Below are 25071 nucleotides of genomic sequence, written 5' to 3' on the forward strand. Positions count from 1 at the left end.
ACCTTTAGGACCATTTGCTCCAAACAGAACCTGCCTGTCCAATATGTGCAGGCTAAGAGGACATGTGCCAGGTTCCTACCCCCAGGAGGGAAGGGGAGGACCTGGCCTTCTCTGACGCAGCCCCCTCACTCTGGAACAGCTTGCTCTCAAGGTCAGGATGGCCCCTGTGTTGTTTTTCCTGAAAGCAGTGACCACAGAGTATAGTACTTGGGGAGGAAAGCGATCCATAACAATGACAGCACCTTATTCAGAGGGTGGCTGCTGGGATGGTCTATTTGATGCTGTTTAATTATTGTCTGTTCTGTGGCCTTATGAATGATTTATTGTTTTACTGGTATTAGGAGTAGACAACATATAAATATTTGTATAACTGAAATATTTAAATATTCACAACATGGCTAGGGACAAGTAGAGTCCTGTGTTGTACATAAAAATCAATGTTGCCTGTTCTCTTAAGACTTAAACTTGCAGTTTGACTTTTATAACAATGATGTAACAGAAAACAGAGATTTCCTTGGTGCATTTGTTCTCTTATTCATGTAAATGCATTTGAGATTGTTTTCCTGACTTTGTATATGGATGTTACTCACTGGAGCATCTTCTCAACCTATTCATTAGCATGATGCCCATGAATAACTCCCTATTTTTATCCTTGGATCATTGTATGCAATGTCCCTACTTGTTCATTGCCCCATGTGTACATATTCAAATGTCCCTGTACATTTTTATAGCCCTATTATACTGTATATTGCAGCTTAGGTCTACGTTATTTTATCATCTTCCTGTCTGCTTGCACTTCAGTTCCAGTGCTGTACTTTTTCATGTTGGAGTCATCTCTGAATTTTTATACAGTACAGTTTTGGTCAGATCCCAGAGGATTTGGTGGGGAAAACTGTTCATAATACTTAGGAAAATAACCTCGACCCACTCTCAGAATATGAGATCTACCACTGTGGCAACCTGAGCCCCTTCTAAATAATTTATTTTCCTTCCCCGTGGACTGCTTCCCATCTCCCTCAGCCCAAGGTGCTCCCTGGAACTTGGAGTCCCATAAGCACTATTTCCCCTTGAGTCGCTGGGCCTTGGAACTACCGAACCCAGAATCCCAGGCGTTCTCCCGGGCCTCCGTGGGAGCTCGAATCTTACCTCTTCGCTCGTCTTTAATTTACGAGCAGGGAAAGAGAACTACAACTCCCGGCAGCACTTGGAGCTTCGCCTGCCTCCGCCTCTCTCAGCTGGCTTGAAGGCTGTTATTGTTGTTGCTAAAAGATTAGTGGACCAGCTGGTTGCTCTCTGGGTAAGAGACGTCTTCTGTACCGGGGAAGGGGCATTTCTGTTTTCTCTCCTCCTGCTTTGTCTTTGTTACTGCTCGGAAGGATCAGATTTGGGGTGTATTTGGGGAGGGGGACACCCCTCCTTCCATTCCTCTCTGTGAGTTCAGGAGTTTTTAATCAACTACACTTCCTGTCAGTACAGAAATCAAAATAAAAAAGGGGGCAGTGATTGCAAAGGTCTTCACTCCTCCCTACCTGAAAGGGGGAGAGAAAGTGTGCGAAAGGCTTCAGTAGGCCTTTAACTCTGAACTTGCAGCACAAAAGGCAGGAAATTGGGAAGAGCAGTCGTTGAAAAAGGGAATTTCTGAACGAATCTAACCAATGATTAGTTTGAAAGAACTTTGATCTCTATTCCACATCGATACCCCTACTGTTTCCTTTATACATACATGAACTTTTCGGTTTTGGGGCACCCCAAATCTTCTCTTCCTGCTTAACGGCTGGGGATATTCGTTGCCTGTGATCTTTCGCTCCTGTCTACTAATCTAATTTGGGTATCCATTTTGACTCCAGAAGTCTGCCCCCCCCCCAACAAAAATTCCCCCAAAGCGTAATAACTGCGAAGAAGCTGCGAGGTTTGCGCGATCTGGTGTTTGTTTGGGAGAAGGCAGGACATGATGGGGCTTGTGGCTTCTTGCAAAGCCAATTTCCTTTGTTTGCCTTGGAGCTGCCCAGTCTAAGCCGAGGCGCCAAGAGGACGGCGCTGCTGCAGCAGAAGAGTTACAGCTTTCTCCCCAAACAAGGAGGGGGACGAAGAGCCGCCTCCGTTCCCTAAAAGTCCACGCGAGCTGACTCTCCCGTCAGAAACCGGGAGGAGGGCGCCTTGCGCAAGCAGCGCCCCAGGCCAGCGAGGTGCTCCGTCTTCCCACGCCTCCGTCTCTTCCATAGGCAGCTCCCCCCGCTGGGTTGTTTTGCTGGGCTGCTTCCCGGCCTCTGATTGGCGCTCCTCTCGAAGAAGCCCCGCCCCGGGTCCCTAGCTGCTCCCGGGGAAAGGAATGTGGCCACAGTGCCGGGAACTGCCAGGCTGGGCTTCGCGGGCCACGTGGCTCGCCCGGGTCACGCGGGCAGAGGCGGGGTCCCTTGGCGCGCGGCGGGGAGGAGACGCGCGCTCGTGCGGGCAGGCCCGGCTCCACCTGGTTTCATAACAGGCCTCCTTTGTGAGGGAGGGTTGCCACGTCCGTGCCTTCCCCCCGTAGCTCACGCGAGTAAGATGGAGGGCCCGGGAGGTCCACAAAAGCACGCCCTTATTTATCTGAAAGAACAAAAAAACCTTACATTTAAGATTCTGCCGCCCCACGAAGGTTAGAGAGAAAATTCTCTTCCCCCTCTACTGTATTCTCAGCCCACGTAAGAGCAGCCCCTACTGTAAATATAATAGATATAAATTATTTGCAAGGACAGGAGGGTTGGTCTTTTCAGCGGAATGCCGCAGCTGGCGAGGAGAAAGTAAACGATTCTTTTTCCTTTTCAAATAATGCAAGAAGCTGAACAGCAGATGGAGGAAAAGAAAAAGGAACCGCTACCGCAGTACTTCCATGTTTAAAGAAAGGGGCGGATTTGTTGTCACAAGATGTCACGACACCTAGCAGTTTGAAAAGGCAGTTAGACAAATTCAGGGAAAGCAGTTGTACTGGCAATTAGGAAAAACATCTTCAGGCCGAGTTTAATGTTAGTATGGAAGAAAGGCAGCATGACGTTGAGTAAAACTCTGAGCCGCCCAGAGTCACGTATGTGAGATGGGCGGTTATACAAACTGAACCAATAAAGTAAATAAAACAAAAAAATGGAATAATAGAACCTATACAATAAAATGACTGGTGGCTGCAAGCCATTGTAGTATCATAACATGTCAAAAATGCCAAGGTGAATAAAATGTAAACTCAAAATGATTTTTTTAGAAATAAAAAAAAAGTCTTCAGCATGCATCTTGACTTTAATAACGGGGACACCCTCTAAGGGGAGGCTGTTCCTCAGGATGGAAGTCTCGATAAAAAAGCTGTTCTTCCTTTGTGATACCCAACAAAAGTCCACAGGATGCAACAGATCCAAGAGGGCGTTTTGTGATGATTGCGTCAGGCAGAATTCTGTGGGAGAAAACATTCAGCTATCCTGATCTCCGGTTGTTAAGGGCATAACAGACAAATAAACTTCATACTATTCCTTTTCAAAGTAAGCGGTGTTTTGCAAAATCCAGAAAAGGGATAAGAAGTAGCAAACCAAAGACATTAAAAACATGAGATAAGGAAAGGAAAGATAACAAATACCTCTATCTCTATCAAAGCACCTTTGTTTCCACCGTATCCATACAGAGCTTGCTTCATACTCTGTGTGTGTGTGTTTGTGTGTGTGTGTGTTTTCTTTAAATCTCTCACCTCTCTCTTACCAGTTCTATCCAGATATGGCTTTCTTGATCTTCCCCTTCCTCTCAACCCATTCATTCTTCCTTCCTATATTGGTTTTTAATTTGTTCCACATTCATTCTTTCTATATGACCAAGCTACTACAATGTACTTCTTTCATACCAGTCACTATTTTTGTATTTAGTCCACACTCATTCATCATCCATTTATCTTGACCCCCATCTTTTCCTTTACCTTTGCCATACTGTACATGGTTCTTGAGTAACCCATTGCTACAACGTTCAACTTTTATGTTTCTCCTAACGTGCCCAACCATGTTATAAAAACACTCCTACGCTTGGCCGTTTTAGTTTCTTTTGACATACGGTATATTCATGTCAGTAGGCCACATGCTATCCATTACCTTTCTGCCAACATTTGCATGTCTTAAAATGTCTCCATCCAGTTTCTAATCTTTAAACATTCAAAGTCATCTACTTGCTCCAGGTTTGTTTTTGTTTTTTGCTATGTATATATAACTTTCAATTATTCACTCTATTTTCCTGTCAAACATAATTAATTTGGACTTTGATGCATTCCCACATCCATTGCATCATGCAGTCTATCTGCAATTTTCTGCAAATCATTTGGGCCTAGTCAGCAATATGGCATCATCTACATACAAATCTATACACACATCCACATCCCCAATCAACATACCTCTGATGTCGTCACATGCATTCTTTATACATTTCTCCACAAATGCAACCAAAAAAACACATCTTTGTCTTAGTCCATGCTCAGTGTTGAATCATTAATTATTTCATATATTCTCCTATATTATTATTAGATGTTTGTTTTACTTTATTATATAATTGAAGCCTATTCACTATATTGTCCACTTTCTCTAAATCAGCCATAGACTTTCTCACATTCTGTTTTGTTTCAGATTTAGCCCACATATGCCTGGTTGATTTACAAGGAGTTTACTGGTGAGTAGTACTGCAGTAAATTACAAAGGCAGGGAGATGGCCATGTGAGTGCATGCAGTGCTCCAGAAAATATAGGGAAGCGTGACCTTGCCAGCTGCTGACAGCTGCTCTTAAATAGGCCAGATGCAGATGCCAGTGCATCCTGGGACTGGGTTTTATTCCAGTGTTTTGACCTTCGTCACCTGACTTCTTCTGTACCTCCTGCTGATCTTTATGCTGATTCAGCCTTAGGTGGCTGATTGTCTGCTGACTTCTGAGGCTGGCACCCTGATGGATCATACCTATCAGTCCAAAACACATTCACACAATTCTCAATGAACTACCAAAGAGCAAAAATTTGACCTATATATCTCTTGCAATTCATAAAGCTACACTGCACTTCCAAATTTTGCTCATTGACACGTCTCATACCTTTTCAGTTAGAATTCTGCTGAACACCTTCACAGGCACACTTAACAACTAATCCCCCTTTACTCTTGCAGCCTTTCCCTTTATGTAGGAAAAAAATAATGGCATTCTTCCTATCATTAGGCACAGATGCAGTCTTCACACATCTGTTAAATAGACTACCTTTCCATAATCAAGCCACAATAATATTTTAACATTTTTTATGAGATTTATTTACTACCCACAATCTAATTTGAATTATAGATGGGTGATGACTGCACACGTATCAGTTTCGGTAAGTTTTCTGGATGAGCAAGCCTCTGGAAAAGCATGAGATGTCTCCAGTTACACCATCTACACCTGCAGCCTTATCATTTTTCAACATTTTCTCAATCTTATGACTTCTTTTTCCCCAATTTTTAAACACTATAGCATCTGTATCGATTCAGTTCATCAACATATTGTCATTTTCACTTAAGTCTCTAAAATATCCCTTCCAGCATTTCCTCACTTCAATTTCTTCCCAAATTAATTCATCACTTTTATTCTTCATCTCATTCACTTTGCCGTAGGGTCCTTGTTTAGCACTTTTTACCCATTTTCAAAAGACTATTTTTTCTATCAAAATTATTCTGCATTTTCTCTGTCTCTTTTAATCTTAACCATGTCTTGTTCCTTACATTCCAAGTTGCACTCTTCCATTTGCCATGGCCATCACCAGATGAACCTATAGATATGAACCACCATGGCTTTGGACAACCAAGGCTTTCACATATTTTTAGTAATTTTCACCTAAGATATTAGCTTTAGTCATACTTGTGCTACATGCAGCATTCTTTGCTAATAGTAATGACAGTACAGTACCAGTTAGTTTTGACACATTTTGATTGTATGCCACAAGCACAACCAATGCCTTTTTACCCCAAGCATGCTTAGACTATTCAGTAGAAGCTAGGATCTCTAGTCCAGAGACTACCTTGCAAATCAACATTCCACCACCTAAGTGGTACATGCAGTGTACTGATCTACAAGCAGGATGCATTTGTAAATGCCTTATTCATTAATATTATTGTATATGGAAGATTTCCCCAACTTTTTGGCCTCTTGATTTGCTAAAACTACAACTCCTACCATTTGTAGCCAGCCTGACTTAGGGTATTCTGAAACGTATAGGTCCAAAACATCTGGAGGCTGACAGAACAGCACTATATGCTATCCACAGATGGAAACACCTAATATCTACTCTGAATGCTAGTTACCAGGAACTACAGCTAGTTTGCCATTACATGTTCTACTTCTGGATTCCCTGGGAACATTTCCTGCTTCAAGTGGGAGTAGATAAGTGGCTAGTTTCATCCAGCATGGTTCCTCTTAATGCTCCTAAGTAGTACAGGAGAAACTAATTAAACAGAGTCAGGTCCACATAGTTGTGGGTGCATAGACAGGAGAATTACATTCTGTTCTCCCATCCCTAGGCAATAAATTCATTCTTCTGACAACAGCATATTGTTCAGGTAAACAATCCCTAATCTACCTTCTTAAGGATGACCTCACTGAAGGAGGCCATGGTTGTTATTCATTTTTCTGCTTTCAGCCATGTTAATCAGATACCTCCGGAGTCCTAAAGTAGGGAACAAAGGGCTTCCTCATCTCTCTGTTATTGAATCTGGTACTCGAAGGTTCACTGTTTCTGCACATGGATGTTCCAGTTTTTTTAAGGGTTTGACCTTGTGATTTACCTACACTCCAAGAAAAGGTTTGCTCCAGTCAGAAATTGCTGGCTAAGATGATGATGATGATGATGATGATGATGATAGTTTACGTGCCAGGTAGGGGAAGCTAGTTTCATCCTTTTCTTCTTAAAGTAGTAGCTATTACCTTATCTAGTGAAATTAATTTCACAGGTGGGTCTTGTTGGAGACTACAGTTTGGGGTTATGGGTAGATTAGCCATGAAATCTGCAGCTCGGTTTGGATTTCCTGGAGCTCCAATTACCCAGATGTCGGCCAGGTGCTCAATCCATCCACATGTTCTAGCTCTATATTTCCTGCCTCAGGCAGAGAGTTGACTTGATGGCCTAAAATGAGGGTGAACAGAAGGTAGATTTGGCTCTCCTGGTAGACCTCAGGGTAACTTGAAGTAGAATACCAAAAATCTCCAACTCCCGATTGTTTAACAATGCAACAGCAACAATAGAAAGATCTGCTATCATAAAACCAGACTGCTGAAACAAAGCTGGATGGAAGTGGATTTTGTATAGGGAAAATTACTTCTAATGCAGTAATGTTCTGGACCTAGCATGGTGCTGAGAAGTGTATTTTGTATATTTCAAGCCCATTTCCCCACACAACCCCGCCATCATTTTGCACCTCACTCTAGTCAGTGGATTTGGGGATCTAGTAAAAAAAGAATATATGTGATATGTCTGAAATCTTATTTTCCTGCCATCCCTTTTGCCCCTACTGATTTACAAAGCTAGTTATATATTTTCAGATGTAAATGTCTAATGTCACATTTGGGTTTCACAAAAACACGTGTGTGTATTTAAACTTTCTTTCATTTTCATGATGGAGCTAAGCTTTTTCCTTAAAAAAAAAAAAAAAGTGACAGTAAAATCACACCCAAGTGCTCTGCTGTACTGCAGAGCGGCAAATTGTCACATTAGGGCTGTTTGCTCCTAGGTCTCCCGGGTTGAAGGAGGAGAAGGATTGTCAGACACAGCTATATCATTGAGAGACCACGCTGGTTGCTTTTACAGTTTCATGGCCAAACTTGTTAATACTTGCTGTGATCCTTTGCTTCTCCTGTAAATGCCAGAAACAAGCAGCTATTATCTAGGCTGCATCCCATTGTGAGGGACTGGTCCCTTGCCTTGTTGACAGCGAATCTTTCTCATCCTGTCCTTGTAATGTTATGGTGCTAAAAAGCCAGGGCCTCAGCTTGATTGCCTTGAAACAGACCTGCCCTTCAGCGTGAGGTTCCAGCAAAAAGTTTCATTTCCAATAAACACTATATTAAAAAACAACAACAACTTGAAATTACATTGCAAGTGTCTAATGAAAGGCATAAAAGAAGAGTCTTTCTAAAGTACGTTGTAAGGTTCTGAACTGCTTGGGAAAAAGAACAAAACCCTCTCTTGCCAAATGTTAGTCTGTAAGAAAAGTTTCCACAGGTTCAAGATGTACCACAACCAAGATAGGTCTGCCTCTGGATGCCTTCCAGATAATTTTTGATCCCGGGTGAGAAACCTGAAGGAAGATCTTTGACGCAGGTTTATATGATCAGAACAAGCTGTGTTCCGGTCTAACCCAAGCTTACATTTATTGCCTAATGTCAACACAGAAGCCTTCATTTATTTACTTTCTAGGTTAGTTCAGTGTTTTTCACTCACATCTTCTGCGGGGCCCTATTTGCCTGTTGATTTGCCTACAAAGGAAAGCTTGCTGGTTTGCCATAATTTCCCTTAAAAGTTAGACAGACACGTGCTCTGGTTTCCTGCCTAGATTGTGGTAGGTGCTGGTGGGCCATTGGGCCTGACTGTCCCTCCTTCTGAAACAGACTGTGTGCAATCAGCTGACTGTAACTTGAGCAGGTCAGTTGCAGCAGTAAACAGCCTTTTGAGATGTGTCCTTTTTCTTGAAGAGCCCCAATGAACTTCTGAAGGAAGTCAAGATTGTTCCCCCTGCCCCCCCCAAAAAAACAGATTGAAAAGTGCTGGATTCTTAGAGTAACAAAGTTTTGAATTTTTAAAAAACTTTTTCATGTATAAGCTGAGCCTGTAAGACAAAGGTAAAGAACTATTGTGCCCTTTGGATGTTAACAGACTGCTGTCTTTTTATCATCCCTGGGCTTTGGCCATGCTGGCTGTGCTTGATGAGAGTTGCAGTCCTACACACCCGGAAGGCCCCAAGTTATATGGACTATTCTAATCTGATTTGTCTTTTTTTCCCTCCTCCTCTGCAATGGTCCCATAGCACAGTCTTCCCCAACCTAGGTGCTCCTCAAACTGGGGGACTTCAGTTCCCCAAATTCATCCATGATGGCTGTTGCTGAGGATTCCTGGGACAAATCCACACATTGGTTGTGTGTCCAGGCTGGGGGAGCCTGTCATAACAGCATCATTGCCCTCTAGGTCCAAGCTTAGTAAGTGAAAAATGGGCAGCCATATGTAAAACTTGGAGGAGGGAGCCAGTTACAGAATATAAATAGCCTTACATTTCACCTATATTTGTTACTGGCACCATTTAAGCAAACTGCAAGAGAACACAAGCTCCACTGCATGAGGTTTTTCCTACCAGTCCCATACTTGGTACAGGTAGTCTTTGTTTAGTGACTGCCTCGTACAGCGACTGTTTGCAGTTGCGATGATGATGAAAAAGTAACTTTACAACCAACCCCTGCAGGTCTGTAAAGCAAAGGAAAGCTGAAGTAAGATCGTAAACACAGTTGCAGTTTTACTTAACGACCAAGTTGCTGGTCCCAGTTGTGGTCACTAAACAAGGACTACCTGAAGTGAACTGCAGCAAATTGGTAAGAATTAGAAAGGCATCTGGGAGACCTTGGTCATTCTAGTCCTTGATTGTTCAGCCATGAAATGCCGTTGCAGGGGCAGACAATGAGGCTTTTTGAGTAAGAATCTTGTAGAATAGAGATGCTTGAGAAATAATGATATTAGTAATATGCCGATGAAGGGTTAATAAGGCTGCCAGGTGTGGCTTCCTTCCCCTCCCCTCTTTCCACACGCAAGTATCTTGTAGAGAAAAACTGTCATCAGTTTTGAGCTCCTTGTTTTTCTTTAGCCCGTCTGTAAACAGGATTCATCTACTTGCATAAATTCTGTGGCTGGTTCACAGGCAGGATTCATGTTGCTCCAGGACCAGCTCTGTGGCCCTGTGATCCCACAGTGTCGCTCCTCTTTAGCAACTCAGCAGTTTCTGGTTCAAATGTGATGCAACTCAAAACTTGGGAGCCCTGTTTTTCCCACTGAAATGCAGAGCATGGGCTGGGGGGTGGGGGCAGGGGAGGTTGTTTTCTCATTGTTGGGACCTCCTGATGCTTGTGCTCTCGCCAAATACCATTTCACTGTTCCCGGACCAGTGAAATGGTGAGCAGAAGAGCGCTGCTAGGGTGGCTGTTCTGTTTTATCAATTGCTGCGATGTTTTTCTAAGGCACCAAATCAGTGAATTTGGGGGAGGGGTGCTGCCATTTTTTATGCTGTCCTCTGGGAGGGAGGGAGGGAGGGAGGGCTGGTTGCTTGCGGGGTTTCTCGGCATCTTGTGGCTGGTTGCAATAAGAATAATCACAACTCAGTATGAAAGTGTTCCTGAGGGCTTGGGGAGCAAAAATGATGGCAGGATAAAACAGATCTATGTTCAGACTTCTTATGCAAATAAGACAAAATGGGTTCTGGAGCATTTCCCTTTCAATATTATTCTCTTTCCATCCCTTCAACATCCATCCTCTGAACCGTTTGCTCTCCTGCCACCCTTCCCTGAACTCAGCAGCCCTTCCTTTGCTGAAATTAAGCCATTGTTATTATAGCACTGAACTGTATTGGCTTCCATTTTTTAAAAAAACTTTTTTCTCCCACTCCTCCTGTCCATCATTAACTAGACCGTAAGTGCCTTGGGGAGGGGGGCAGAGATTTTTTATATATACATACATACTGTGCATACACACTGCAATGTACCATGTAAACTGACAGTGTGGTATAAATAAACCATTGTAACAATTAATAATTAACCTAGGTATCCCAGTGATGGAAATACAATCTGCAAAGATTAAGAAGGGCATCCTGGGTATCATGCATGACTCTGTCCCTTCCTCCTGGCTTCCATCCATGTTCCATTGTACATACACCGCCACTCCTATTGCTTATTCATATTTCCCTTCCTGTCAAAAAAACAATAGTTTGCCAAAAGCTTCTTGCTGTTGCAGAAAAAGCATACACTTTCAGATCAGAGTATGCGGATCAAACTCATTCATGTGCAGTAAGCAGTTTAATTCATTTACATAATTTAATTTGAGTCTCCATCTGTAAGCAATACAAAAAAACCCGCTTGCAAATATGAGGACAATGTTAGGAAAAATGTTAAGATGCATGATGAATGGGTAGAAGTAGCAGGTTCTTCCATACTTAGTTTTAGAGCATGTGCACTCTCACATGCCCATCTACTCCTTGCCTGTGCTAGCAGAAATGGAATAAATTCTGCAGGAATGATCAGAAATATATGGATTTCAGCTTTGTCCCAATATGTTTTTTCACACACACACACACACACACACACACACTGTTCTCATCCCTGATGGGCAGGTGGTAATGTCCTGTCTTCAGATTCCTTTTTCCTTTATCCTGTACTTCCGCTCTAATTAGCAGTGGCTCTCCAGGGTCTTCAGCAAAAAGGAAGGCTTTTCTCAGTTCTGCTACTGAAGATGGTGGGGATTGAGCTGCAGCCTTTCTCAACACTTAATTGGCATGTAAAGCTAGCCTTGTTCACATCTCAGGCCATGTCCTGAGATGTGTTTGCAGGGATGCCAGTAGAGCAAGACTCTGGGGCAGAAACCTAGGGTCTCCATCTTCAAAGAAAGAGCAGAACTAACTATCTAACCAAAGCAGGGTTGCCTTATGACATCTTGAAGTAACAGGCATCCCCATGCAAAAGAGACATCCTTTCCCCCTTCTAAGGCCAGAATCTAAAACAATCCACCTGGACAACAGGATGTTTGCCGATCAGGTGCCCATCTGGCTGACTCAGCACCAAATCCTGTGCCAGCAGAGCTGTAATCTCCAGGAGATCATCTCAGCTGTTTCTTTGCTCTATCAACCCCTTTCATTTGCTTCACAGCCCGAGCTACTGAGATGGAAGAGGCGCAGGCCCACCCCAGTGTAGTTTTCCTGAATGTGGCCTCAAGTTATGTACCCCATGCCAAGGTGGAGTGCCACTACAATCTGCCACCTGGCATGAAGCCATCCACCAGAGACTGGATTGGGATCTTTAAGGTACTGCAATTGGGGAGAAGTGGGATGATTGTGTTTAGGTGCTCAGGAGTTTTGGAGAATTTGTAATCTACTGTATATGAACACCACACATTTTTGTTACCTGTTATTTTTACCACTTGCAGTTCTGACAGTACTCAATAACTATACAGTAAAAAGCTAAAGTCAAGAGCTGTTCAAACCCAGCTCCACTCCTTGTAGCATCATGGACATGGACATGTCATTTTTCTTACCAACAGCATGGAAGTAGGAAAAGCCTACAGATAAGATTTTCTGGTGGTCTCTCATCCAAGTACTAAGCAAAATCTAAACCTGTGTAGCTTTCCAAAACCAGCCAAGGCTGGCTTGGTGCTACCATCTAGCTGGGTCATTCATATTTACCAGGGGAATACATCATCCCTCAATTAAGAAGACACATGTTCTTCTGCACAGAATCAAAATACCCTGCAAGTAGAAAGACAGCACAGCACAGCTAGAACCTTACATTCTCAATGTTCTGACTGCTGTTTTGTTTTTTTTTAATTCATAAGGAATTTTCTGTAAAGAGCAGCATTAAATATACCCCTCACACTCAAAGGTGGTGGCATCCAATAGTGTTGGGTTTGCAAGGGGCCTCCAGGGAGAGTTACACAAATGCAACATCTTCTAATATGCCCTTCCCATTCCTTGCCTCAGGTGGATGCTTCTTCAGTACGTGACTATTATACCTTTGTGTGGGGTATAATGCCAGATGGCGGAGCTTCTGAAGGAACCCTTCATTGCAGTGTCCAGTTCCAAGGTGGGTATGTTCCAAGTAGTCCAGAGCAGATTCATCAGAGTATACACGGCTAAATGTTTTGAGAAGCACTTGAAGAATGACTTCCTGTCCAAGGCAGAATGCTGACATAAGATAAAGAAGATAAGTGGGACAACTGCCTTATTGAACTTGGTTTCAGCAATCTGTCTGTCCTGGCCTTTGTTTACAGAATATGTATGCAAGCATTAATACTGATTATACCGCCATCCTGTGCTACATGGAAAATCTGATTTTTAACCAATCTGTAGCTGTTGTAAATATACAGCCATTTGCTTAACTTCTTTGATGTCACAGAATCTTCATTGTGGCATTTTTTTACCACCAAGAGAGTGCTATATTAAGATGATGGCAAATGCTGTGTTTCTTTGTAAGATACATTCAAAACAGCTTAGTAGAAGTTCACAGAATACAATAAAATGGTCCAGAGTGCTCAAATCAATTCCATGCAGTAAAACTGGGAGCAAAATAAAATGGCAGTGTATACTAAAAACTCAGCAAAGTAAAAAGATCTTAACAGTTCATCAGAAATTAAGAAGAGAGGACATGAACCAAAATTAAGACCCTAATTTCCTACCTCTGCTTTTCCTTGTATGCTTTAATGTAAAAATTTTTTGTTTTATTGTAATCATTATATGATTTTATTATTCTGTATGTTTTTATCTGTGAGTCACTGGAAATGTGTAAACATTTAATAACTAAATAACTAAAGCCTCATATTCAGAAGTCAGTAAGGTAATACAGCAAATACATTTGTCCTTTCACAGCCAGCTACTTACCTAAACCAGGTCCCCAGCAATATCAGTTCCGTTATGTGGATCGCCATGGTGAGGTGCGTGGTGAAAGTTCCCCTTTCCAGTTCAGCGAACCCCGTCCCATGGATGAGCTCGTCACTCTAGAGGAGGCCAGCGATGATGGAGGGGGAACTGACATGCTGTTGGTGGTTCCCAAGGCCACTTTACTTGAGGTAGGGTATTCTAAGCAACCCCTTGGGTCTCACTTTAAGCCAACATCCTTGACCCCAGACCCTTTGAGATATTCCCTTCCTTGACTATAATTTTTCATGCCTTGTTGCTTGCTGCCTGACTATAGCATTCAACTCAGTTCAGGAAATCCTAAATTCAGATTTTCACTCAGCTATAAAGCTCTCTAGATTTTAGGCCTGTTTACAGTTTCTCAACCCAACCTATTTTGTAAGGTTATTGTAGACATTCTTAGCACTCCTTAGAGAAGGGAAGTGATAGAAATAAACTTAAGCAAGCTCATGTTTCCTGATTTTAATTCTGTTTCCATCTCATCACTAATACAAAGGGAATGCTCATTATTTCTATATTACACAGGCTGGTATAGTCTGATGTAATTAAAGGTTAAACAGTAACAACAGTTGAGGGAAAGGCCCTAACTTTCCCTGGTAATTATGCTTAGTGGGGAAATGTAGTGGTTGCTTCCTTTGAGTCAACTTCTTCACTTCCCACATTCAAACATGGGGGTACATCATGGCCTGAATTCAAGCCTTTACCTATGACCTGAGGTTTTCCTCAGCACGGGTGTCAGAGGCTGGCCTTTTTAATGCCCTTGGATTCCATCTCCCATCAACCCCAGCTAACATGGCTAGTGGTCTAGAATGTAATCCAACAACATCTGTAGGTGCTCAGTCCATTCTCTTAAGACAGAAAGGAATGAGATGGGGGAAGAGTTTTAAGATGCCCCTGGATTATCCATTCCTGGTACAAGTATTAAAAGGCTGACCTTCTGCTTTCATCAAGGCAAGACCACAGAGCTTTTCATCCTTCTGGAACTGTAGCAGGACCATTAAGCTGCAGGTGGGACATTTCTTATTTGGATTTGCCCTATGAAAACTTTATTCCAGTATCTGAAGGCTGGGATAAACTCTTTTCCCTGGCCTGCTGAGCTTTCCTTGTGCAGGTTGTTGTGAAAAAAACAATGGAGCATACAAATAGATTTGAAATATTGCAGCCTGGAAGGATTATATCATGATTTAATTTTTAATCAGCTCTTAATCTTAGGATAGCAACACAAAGACAGCAAAATTCAACCTACTGAATGAATGCGCCCCCTGACCGGTGTCTTTGTGCTTCAGTATCTCTCTCCACTGCCTCACAGACTCAGCTGGAAGAGAGTCGTCAGGAGCAAGCAGCCCTGTTGCGTGAGTCCTGCCGCCTGAAGGAAGAGGTTCAAGAACTGAGAAGCCGCGTGGCAGAGCTAGAGGCAGTGCTCAGCACTTTGCGTGATGAGCACACCAAGCTGGCTGCACAATACAAGGCAAGGCAGAAAACTGGGATCTACAGTAGGTCCACCAGGTTCCACCTCTTCCTGAGCTTCAGGAATGGGGTCGTGTCCCATTATCTCACTATGCAAAAGCTCAGGTGGCCACAAAACTTTGTACAACGTCTGACTCCAAACCTAAAGCAAGATCTGGGTGTCCCTTTTATAAAAATGAGGGATGCCCCTGTGCCTTAATGCTTGCATCAGATTAACTCATTTGTTTATAAAAATGCATGCAATGATTATTAAAATGTCTGCAAAGCATGCTCCCATGTACCAGTTTCAGAAAAACATTAGTAGGAAAGGAGTATGTTTCCATCTCCTGCTTTGCAGCATGCAGAGGTGTCTGGATGGCCATCGTGAGAAATACAAAATGGGCCTTAGCCTGATTCAGCAAGGTTATTCATATGTTGTTATGTTCATTTTGTCAGCAAAATTAGGTGCTGGATTTTCAGATTTCATTCAAGTGTTACGGACGTCATTCACTCTTCTTCCTCTCTACACCCAACCAGGAACTGTCAAGTTCTTATGCAGAAATCTCCAAGCAGAGAGACACTCTAAGCATTCAAGAAACTGAGCACTTGGCCCGAATCCAGGAACTGGAGGGCGATATCCAGGCGATGGGGGAGAAGATGCTTCAGAGGGAGACGGAATTAGACAGGTCAAGGCCATGCTTGGGGAGCACCACAAGTGCAATTGAAAGGGAGGGAGGGAAGAAGGGGTGGGGGAGAGAGAGATAGAGAGAGAGAGATAGGCACTATCCTGTATGCCAGGAATAGGCAATCAGAGTCCCATTCAGATTAGAACTCCTATAAACTCAGACTGTGAGAGGTTTATAGGAGCAACACACCTGGAGGACATCAGGTTGGGATACGCTCAGTTACGTCTTCTCATATGCTAAAACCAGAATCATCATGGAATCAATACTCTGTGCCATTCTAACTCAACCTCAAGGAACTGATCCAGGATTTAATGTATTGTATCATAGTTTCTATTGCCCTGAATCTTTTTTAAGCCTGCAGAGATTCCTTCTTGTCATTGATGCAAGTTGTTCTAAAATAGAACAGTTATCAGAGGATGTTAACTACCACTCAGGTCATGAATTAAATATAGATGAAGGAGGTACAAGAATGAAGAAAGTTTAGGGATCAATATTGATTTTTACATTGATTATAACAGCCCACTGCCAGTGAATTAGATTCTGTTGAGGAATGTTTTCATACAGAGAAGTTGATCCATCTAGCAGCCTAGTGATGCCTTGAAATCAATGGGCTTTGGCCAAAGCATCATCCTAGAACCAGGCTGCTGGACTAATGGACGCTCACTCTGTGTTAAAGAAGATGCAAAAATGGAACTAAAGGGCTCCTCAAAGCCCTTTTCTAGAAGTACCCCTGGGTAGAAAGGGCACAGCCTATGTTCCTCACACGTGTGTACTCTTTCTATCCTAACTTTGGGCCCTTTCTGCTGCAGGGTGAAAGATACAGTCAAGTCTCTGTTGAGGGAGCAGGAGCACATCCATCATCAGCTCAAAGAGGAGAATGCTGAGAAAGAGCAGTACCAGGTAAACATGGAATAACAGGTTTGAAAAGAGGGACACAGAAGGAAACAGGAAACCAGAGCTGGCATGGTTAGCCAAACACATCCTCCCTCCTCTCCAGGTCAAGCTGCAGGCTTCCAAGGAGGAGAGCCGTAACCTGGCCTCTGATCTGCAAGAAGCCAAGTCTCGTCACGGTGAGAAAGTCTCCCAGGCTCTCATGCTGCAGGAGGATATTCAGAAGTTGCAGCAGAAGCTGGCAGCCGCTAACCGACGCACTGTAAGTACATGAAGACTGGAATCTTCTAGGAATATGAAAAATAAGGTTCATCAAGTCCAGCATGCTGTCTCTGATGGGGTGATGTCGGTGTTCTCCCAGAACTTCTCAAATAGGAGAAGGCAGACAGACAGCCAATCCTGACAACCCATCTTCAGCACTGAGTAATTGCTGCCTTTACCCAGGACCCCCTTTTTGCCCATCCTAAATGCAAGTAACAGTCTCATTTCCTTGAGTATAGAGCCTTAGGTAGCCCTTCAGTGGATATCTCCAAACCAATGGTCTATGCTGTTTCTGTAATCAGAGGAAATGTGACACTATGGTTGTAGTTTGCAACAAAAAGGGATCTGGGAATCCAGGATTTCAGAATGATATTTCCGACTCTGATAAAATACAAGGTTGGACAAGCAAAGCACAGATCACGTGTCATAGGCAAAAATTCTAGGGTGACATTGCCCAACCCTTTTTCTCCAAATGTATATTTTGTGGAAGAAGATTCATGTACAAAATGAATCTACTAGACACTTCATGAATTAGTTTTTAAAAACGCTTTAGGAGAAATAAGGAATTTAATTGTGCAGGAAGTCCCTTAAAGCCATAGACTTTGTTTTGTAAATTGTCTTGGAACACACTTACAAGAAACAGAGCTGGTTTCATGTTTAGAGAACAAAAACCGACTAACAAAAATCAGCCAGCCCAGATCTAGGCAAAATCACTTGCTCTGTCAGGGCTTGCAGAGCAGAGGAGTGGGTTGGTGGGTCGGTGGGAACCAGGAAAAGAAGCTAGATCAACATCTCTTTCTCTTTGGGAGAGTCAGAAACGTTTTTGGTACAAGAAGAATTAGGTCAGAGCTTGAAAACCTGAAATGCATCAAATATTAGATGACACTCCATCATCCTTATCCAGTGGTTGTACTTGCTGGGACAGGTTCCCCACTTCAGGATTAGAAAGTATGCTGAATCCTAATGGTTAGTATTATAGACCACTTATTCTCTTCCTGAAACTCTCATAATGCCATGAAGGTAAGGCATGGCCTCCCCACCTTCTCTTGGGCCTCTTCACCTCAGTCCTCCTTCCTCCCAGGCACAGATGGAGTCCTTGTGTGAACAGCTACGTGCCACACAGGACATCCTTGCTGCCAGCCAGCAGAAAGTGGCACTCTTAGGGGAAGAGCTAGCCAGTGTGGCCTCCATCCGAGACCGCACCATCTCTGACCTCCACAAGAGCCGCCTTGAGGCAGCCGAGGTCAACATCAAGCTTGCTGACATGACCCTCAAGTGGAAAGAAGGCAAAGGCCAATGGTGGAAGGAGAAAGCCATGCTGTTGCAGAACGTGGAGGTATGTGGGACACTTGTGCATGTGATCCCCTAAGCTAGTTGAGCAAACTTCGTTTTTCTTTTCTTTCATCATTTATGTTCCATCTCTCTTCTGGGAGGTTGAAGCCATGCATGTGGGGGCCTCATCTCATTTATCTTCACAACAGTCCTGTGAGATAGGTTAGGCTGATGGCCTAGAATTATGTTCCATGAGATCTACTGTATAATCAAGTGGAGTTTTGAAACCAGATCTCCTTCATCCTAGGCCAGTATTTTCAGCACTATACCATACTACCCCCTTTCCCAATGCACATACACATTGCCTATTCTCTTTGTAGAGGGGAGGGAATAAAGCAAAGGGATCCTGACATGCATTGGTGCAATCATTGATCTTTTGTTTTGGATTGAAATTAAACTCTGGGGAAGTTTTTAAATCAGTTTTGCATGCAGAAAGAACAAATTCCCCAAGCAGTTGAATGCCAAGATTTAATGTTTGGAGTTTCAAAAGAAAAAGAAAAATACGGCTTTGGAAGTAAATTATTCTGTATTTTAAAGCACCCAAATGCTTCCCCAGATACCCTTTCTAGGGAATGTTTCAAGCATGGAATGAACTTTTCCTACTATGCCTCACTAGATTATCTTCTATAAGGTAACTAAAGCTAAATCTTATTCAGAGGGAAGAGATAAAAGCAGGGCACAGAATTTTATCATTTCAGATTTTATGTGCAGGAATTTGGAACATTTGAGTTTGAAAGTGGGTATTTTGACATTACGAGGATTGTCCCAGTGTTCTTCCAACCATTCTGGAAGTGTTCTCAGCTTAAAACAACCTTGTAGAATTGCTGTTCTGGGCTTGAAATAAGTGTTCTGAGCTTAAAGTGGGGCTAGTTTGAACTTCAAACACTTCAGGTAAGGTCAAAACAGTCTTGAAACATATCCAGTGAAGTCTGAGTAGCTGTTCCAAACTCCAGTTGGGATGATTTGCACTTGAAAGGTTTCAAATTTATTTTACTTACTATTAGTAGGAATCTCATTTCATGTTTGAATTTTGTACATTTGTTAAATGTTTTCAGTATGAGCACAAATTCAAATTCTCAACACCCTAATTAGCTCTGTGGGCTCCCTTTTATTTTGTCAGGAGTGGGGATCTTGTGGAGAACTATTGCTGTTGACTATGTTCAGTCCTCTCTGGGTTTTTTTTTTTTTTTTGCACTTCCCGCACTCTGTTAGGGCAAGGACAAAATTGCTTGGCTAGCTAAATCTATAAACAAGTCTATAGATGACTCCTTCCTAACCTAGCTGCCCTTTAGAGTTGTAGATGTCACTGAACTAAAATTCCCACCAGCAGTGTCAGCATGGTCATTGCTGAGGAGTGGGTGGGTATTTATTCATTTTTATTTATTTATTTATTGAATTTATATAGCCACCCATCTCACTTGCATGTGACTCTGGGCGACATACACAGTTAAAACAAAAGTAAACAGTTTACATAATATATCCATTAAAAACAATTAAAAACAATTTAAAAACTGTAATAACAACAGTTATTAACATTTGAAGACCTTGGGTTCTCCAGCCCTGCATATTTCATGGAGAATCTGACCTTGCCCAGTTTCATGGAGCAGAGTGAGGGAAAACCATCTCATCCTGCACTGACTATTCCTTTCAAATTTATCATTTTGGTAGGCAGAGAAGGATAAGATCCTGAAGCTGAGTGCTGAGGTTCTGCGTCTTGAAAACAGCTTGCAAGAAGAGCGGGCACAGCGCCAGGTGTTGCGTATGGAGCTGGCACAGGAACGGGATGCCAGTCTGGTAAACTATGGCTCCTGGAAAGAGTATTCCATCACTCAAGGCAGGAGGGAAAATAGTGACTTTGGACAATGATTTCAGTCCTCTCACAAGTAGAAACTGTTTACAGGTTAAGATTGCCAAGCTTCCAGGAAGGTATTACGTTTAACTTCCTTGCCTGCTCTGTAGATGGGTTGCAAGACAGCCTTGTCAACTGATTTCCTTGCCTTGCAAGGATCACCAGCATAGAAAGTTTTGAAGAGACCTCTTTCCGGTGCCCTCCCACCCTTGCAGGGCACATGGGTCTTTCTGTGTCTTTTTGAAGTATCGACTCAACACCAGCAGCCCATCACTCTGTTCCGTTTGCCGGTCACTATCCTGTTGTCACTGACCATCCTCAGTCCTCATAGAGAAATTTTTATGCAGACCCTTGCAGTCCTGTTAGGGCAGAAACCCAGTTGTCTGGCTAGATGCATCTACAAAATAGTTCTTCCTAACCTTTGTGCTCTTTAGTGTTATTGGGGCTGCAACTCCTCTAGTTCCATCTTGAACATGCTGGCTGGGAGGTCAAAGAACTGTTGTCTCACCATATCAGGCGAGCACCAAGTTAGGGAAGGCTTCAAGGGATCCAGCATGCCAGTTCTCTTATTCTGGATAATGCTTTCCTGGCACAGACTCTAAGACAGGCCTGGACAACATATGGTCCAGGGGCAGCACAAGGCCCACCAAGCAACCCTGTGTGGCCTGCTGCTGTTTTTTAAAACCCATAATTATTTTTAATTCATCAATGTGCCCTTTCCCCTCTACAAATTGTGCACACTTGCTCTCAGAGGTGAGTGTGATGTGACAACAAATCTGCAAAAGAAGCAGCCCAAGGGACCTTTAGTGAATGGAGATGGCCAGTGATGGCTCTGCCCCGTAGGTGAAATAGAGGCCCTAGGAAATGGAAAAAGCTTTCCAACAAATGAAAGGAGCTTTCTTAAATTTCTGCCACTGGATATGAGCATTGAATATTTAGTTCCACAGTGGGCTTCATAACTCTCCATACACATTATTCTAATATTCTACTTTGGCAAATGTCACTGTTGCCCTCATCAGGTTCAGGTCTCTGAGAGCCGCCGGGAGCTACGGGAGCTACGAGCTGCCCTACAGGTTGCCCAGAAGGAGAAGGAGCAGCTGCAATCTGAAAAGCAGGTTGGTGTGGCATCCAAATGGAGGGAAGAAATGCTGTCTGTGACCATAGCCCGAATTTAGCATGAGAAGATGATATCGAGTGGCAGGAGGAATGTGCCACAGTTCAGGGGCTTAATGCTGACCTGTTGCCCATTCCCTGCCTTCAGGAGTTGCTGGTGTACATACGCCACCTTGAAGAACGTCTGGAGAAAGTAGCAGATGAGAAATGGAGTGAATCAGTTCTGGTTGATGAAGAAGAGACAGCTCTGGATGCTCCTGGTCAGTCCCACCACCATCACCTTGCAGCCCTGCCAATTATATTTAGTGATCCCAGGCCATGCTATCAGTGAAACAGAAAAAAAAATTAGGGATCATTTTCTCACCATGAAGACTTTGTTGAGTTCTGAAACTAGCCTTGTAAATCTAAATTTTCAGTCATCTTTTAACTTATCCAAAATACTGGGGACAGGGGTCTTGATGGAGTTTACTTTGAGACTTGAAGCTGCTTCCCCAGAATTTTGTTTCAGCTAAATCTTTTCTTCCCATCTCTAACCTGGGGTGGGCAATGTATTGCCCTCTAGGGTTGATGGACTTTAATTCCCATGAGTCCATGGGACTGATGGTGAGAAATGATGGGAACTGCAGTGCAGCAACAACTGGATACTAAATGTTTACTACCTTGGGTAGGGCCACAACTGAAAAAAAAACTCTCTAGACTGTTAGTGCACTTTGTAGTTCTTCCATTATTTTCCCACTCTGAGTATTCCATGATGGAACTGTAAAGCCAGACTTTAGGTTTTGTGACATATATCTGTTGGGTGGATGGAACATCCTTTCCTAGGAACTTTCAACAGGAAAGCCTTTTGCTTCCCTCCCTCAAAATCCACACCAAGCATATTAGGAAACATCCTTCCTTCCTTCCTTCCTTCCTTCCTTCCTTCCTTCCTTCCTTCCTTCCTTCCTTCCTTCCTTCCTTCCTTCCTTCCTTCCTTCCTTCCTTCCTTCCTTCCGCCTTCGTTAGGGTTGACTCCTGGGGACTGCCTGGCCAAGTCCCTGCAGTTTTCTTAACACGGTTTTTCAGAAGTGCTTCCCTGCTTCTCAGGGCCTCACCGAGTCAGAACAGGAATCCTCAGGTGGCTGTTTGATCTGACTGGCAATAGGGGCAGGCTGGCTGATCACCACTGTGTGAGATAGCCCATGGCTGAGAGAGAGGGACTGGCCCAAGGTCCCCCCTTTGATTTACTTTTTGAGCCAGAATCAATTCACCATTAGAATTCTGAAAGCAGAATTTCTTGTTTCATACACCAGCATCCATCTAAAAAGGTCCCCCAGCTGGCTTTGTGCCTAAGGCAGGACTGGAACTCATGGTCTCCCAGTTTCTAGCTTGATGTCTTAACCACTAAACCAAGGCAACCAAAGCAGGGGAATGTCAGATAAATTCCTGGGATCAAGACATATCTGGGTGTGAAGAGGTAGAGGAAAGGGAGAGCAGAGACAAAGCAAGAAAGGGCCAGAGCTGACACTGCTGTGACACGGGTCAGCAACAATAGCACGAAAGGCCATTGTTTTTCAGCATGACAAAAGCTTTTAGAGGGCTCCAGCTTTCTTGTAGGACTGTTCCTAGAGACTTTTGGAGCACCCTGCCTTGAAGTTCCCTTTTTGGGGCAAGAACTTGGAAGTATCTCTCCCGGCAATCCTGAAATGACCATTTAGTAAAATAAGCACGTGTTTAGGGCACCAATGGAAGGGAGGCAGATTTACCTCCTGGGCAGATATCCAGTTTCAGGTTCAAACCCCACTACTGGGCTAACTGGAGCAAACAGAGCAATGTTTTTCTCTGCAAGGTCAGTCTCTGCTGGGAACATTATTGCTTCCTGGGGGAGATTTGTTTCCCCCCACACCTAACTGCTCACTGTACTCTTTTCCTTCCTTTCATCTGCTTCATTTTTATCTTCCAGGCTCCCTGGACTCCCCACTGTCTGGCTCTGAGGACGAAAGCCCTGAGGACATGCGCCTGCCTGCACAGCTCAGTTCTTACAGCCTGTGTGACACCCGGGCAGTGACCACCACGCCACCCTGTGCCCATGGTCCATCTCACACAGTGGTGATTAGCCAGCCTGCCCCTATTGCCAGTCAGATCAAACAGCCACCCGAGGATTCCAGTTCTGACTCGGTGAGGCCCTGAGAAGCAGGGAAGGACGGATTCCAGCCCATGAGTAGATGTCCAAGGCGAAGGGTGAAAGAGTTGCTTTGGGGATCCAGACAAAGAGACCATCTAGCCCAGGGACAGGGCAGCTGGTTTGGGGTTTTGAAAGCATACTGTGAGTGCCTTCATGCAATGGACTCCTTGGAGGAGGCTTTGCACTTTTACAAAATGTTTGCTGTTGTGGGCACAGCCACTCAGAAGACAACCTGATGAAAATGCTTCCCGTCAACCCACTAGCCTCTCCTAAAGAATGCTTCCTATCATGCTTGCTTAGTTTTTATCTTCTTTTGAACAGGAAGACATAGGGCTGCAGCTACGCATCATTTTTATTTTCTCAGTGTCTGTCTGATCCAGGGGCATTCCTGGAAATAAGGTTTGCATGCGCACACACACACACTAAAGGCTGGTGTGCTTGCATTCCATGATACCAGCTTCCCATTTTGTTAATTCAGAGAAATAATAATAACAGATAATCATATCAGGAAGGGACAAGAAATACAATTGGCACCAAGACAAGTGCCTACTGACTTGGGTCCCTACCATCTTCTGATACTGTTTATCCTGATTAGCTACAGCTCTCAAGAGTTTTAGGCAAGAACTCTTTCCTTCATCTGACTCCCATGATTCTTTTAGTTGGAGGGACTGAACCTAGATCTTTTCTGTGCAAAACAGGTGTCCTGAAAGGAAGATTCACTCACTCTTGAGTGAGATGGGTGGTGACTAAATATGAGAGATATATTAAATAAATTTAGTCACCACCCATCTCACTCAAGAGTGAGTGAATCTTCCTTTCAGGACATATAAGATTCTATATGCAGGCATATATTGTAGATAACTTGAGGCATGGGAGTTGTTAGTCCTCCAGCATAGGAAGAAAAGGCCAGTTGCTCATTAGGAAGAGCAAAAGTCAAATGTGCTGAAAATGTCTCTCTCTCTGTGTTTGTAGGAAGCAGAGGATGAGAAGGCAGTTCTGATGGCAGCTGCCCAGAGTGGTGGTGAAGAAACCAATCTACTCCTTCCGGAGCTGGGCAGTGGCTTCTGCGAAGTGGCCAGGTGAGGAGAGGTTATTCCATTTGTACTACATGTCCTCTTCAGAGATGGGAAGGTTGGAAGGCTGCTGTCCTCAACCTAGTCCTCTCCCAGATGTGTTGGGTTACACCTCCAATCATTCCTGGCACCTGTCTTCTGGGAATATGCTGAACTTGCTAAACATTAAACAAGAAAAGAAAAGAAAATAGGACAAGCTGAAAACATGGAAACTGCAATTATTTCTCTAAGAATCTTGTCATTCTTCATGCGTGGGGGCGGGGAGACAAGAAAGCTTCATCAACAACATCTGAAAGTTTTGTAGGTGGTACCTGTCAAAAGCTCAGAACCCAGGGGGCTGGCCAAGTAAGGCTCCAGTCACTCCGTAGCCTGCAGTCCTCCCTAGCCACTCTATAAATCTTAGAAAGCCAGATAAGTCATATATATAAGAAAGAAAGAAAATGCCAAGGGATTATACAAAACGAGACATGCATGCAAATGTACCCAGTTTAACTAGGGTTTCAGCTTCCAGCTGTCCATAGTGCCAGTCTGGATTGTCTGTATATATAATGACACAGAGAATATGCACAGCCTTAGCTGTAGAAGCCTGAGGTCAACGTTT

At 43.5% G+C, this 25071-nt stretch overlaps 1 protein-coding gene across 4 annotated transcripts in view; it reads left to right on the plus strand.

The window, feature by feature from the left end:
• Window positions 1-1155: 1155 nt before the first annotated feature.
• The window catches only part of CALCOCO1 (calcium binding and coiled-coil domain 1), a 52325-nt gene continuing 28409 nt past the window's right edge, over window positions 1156-25071 (plus strand). The window contains exons 1-15 of one of the 4 annotated variants that reach the window (XM_007425839.4): window positions 1188-1297; window positions 4623-4665; window positions 11899-12053; window positions 12726-12828; window positions 13611-13810; window positions 14968-15126; window positions 15642-15790; window positions 16600-16690; window positions 16788-16943; window positions 18024-18278; window positions 19943-20068; window positions 21143-21238; window positions 21385-21496; window positions 23176-23390; window positions 24370-24476. In XM_007425839.4, the coding sequence (XP_007425901.1) occupies window positions 11913-12053; window positions 12726-12828; window positions 13611-13810; window positions 14968-15126; window positions 15642-15790; window positions 16600-16690; window positions 16788-16943; window positions 18024-18278; window positions 19943-20068; window positions 21143-21238; window positions 21385-21496; window positions 23176-23390; window positions 24370-24476 (1910 nt within the window). In that variant the 5' untranslated portion in view covers window positions 1188-1297; window positions 4623-4665; window positions 11899-11912. Of the gene's footprint in view, window positions 1298-4622; window positions 4666-5325; window positions 5348-11898; window positions 12054-12725; window positions 12829-13610; window positions 13811-14967; window positions 15127-15641; window positions 15791-16599; window positions 16691-16787; window positions 16944-18023; window positions 18279-19942; window positions 20069-21142; window positions 21239-21384; window positions 21497-23175; window positions 23391-24369; window positions 24477-25071 lie in introns of those variants that run through there. The other 3 variants (XM_007425840.3, XM_025165193.2, XM_025165192.2) reach the window with 3 other exon arrangements.

The sequence above is a fragment of the Python bivittatus genome, unplaced genomic scaffold (genome assembly GCF_059951505.1).
Source record: "Python bivittatus isolate LINGU-HERP-01145 unplaced genomic scaffold, Pbiv_v1 ctg000220_np1212, whole genome shotgun sequence".
NCBI classification, from domain to species: Eukaryota; Metazoa; Chordata; class Lepidosauria; order Squamata; family Pythonidae; genus Python; species Python bivittatus.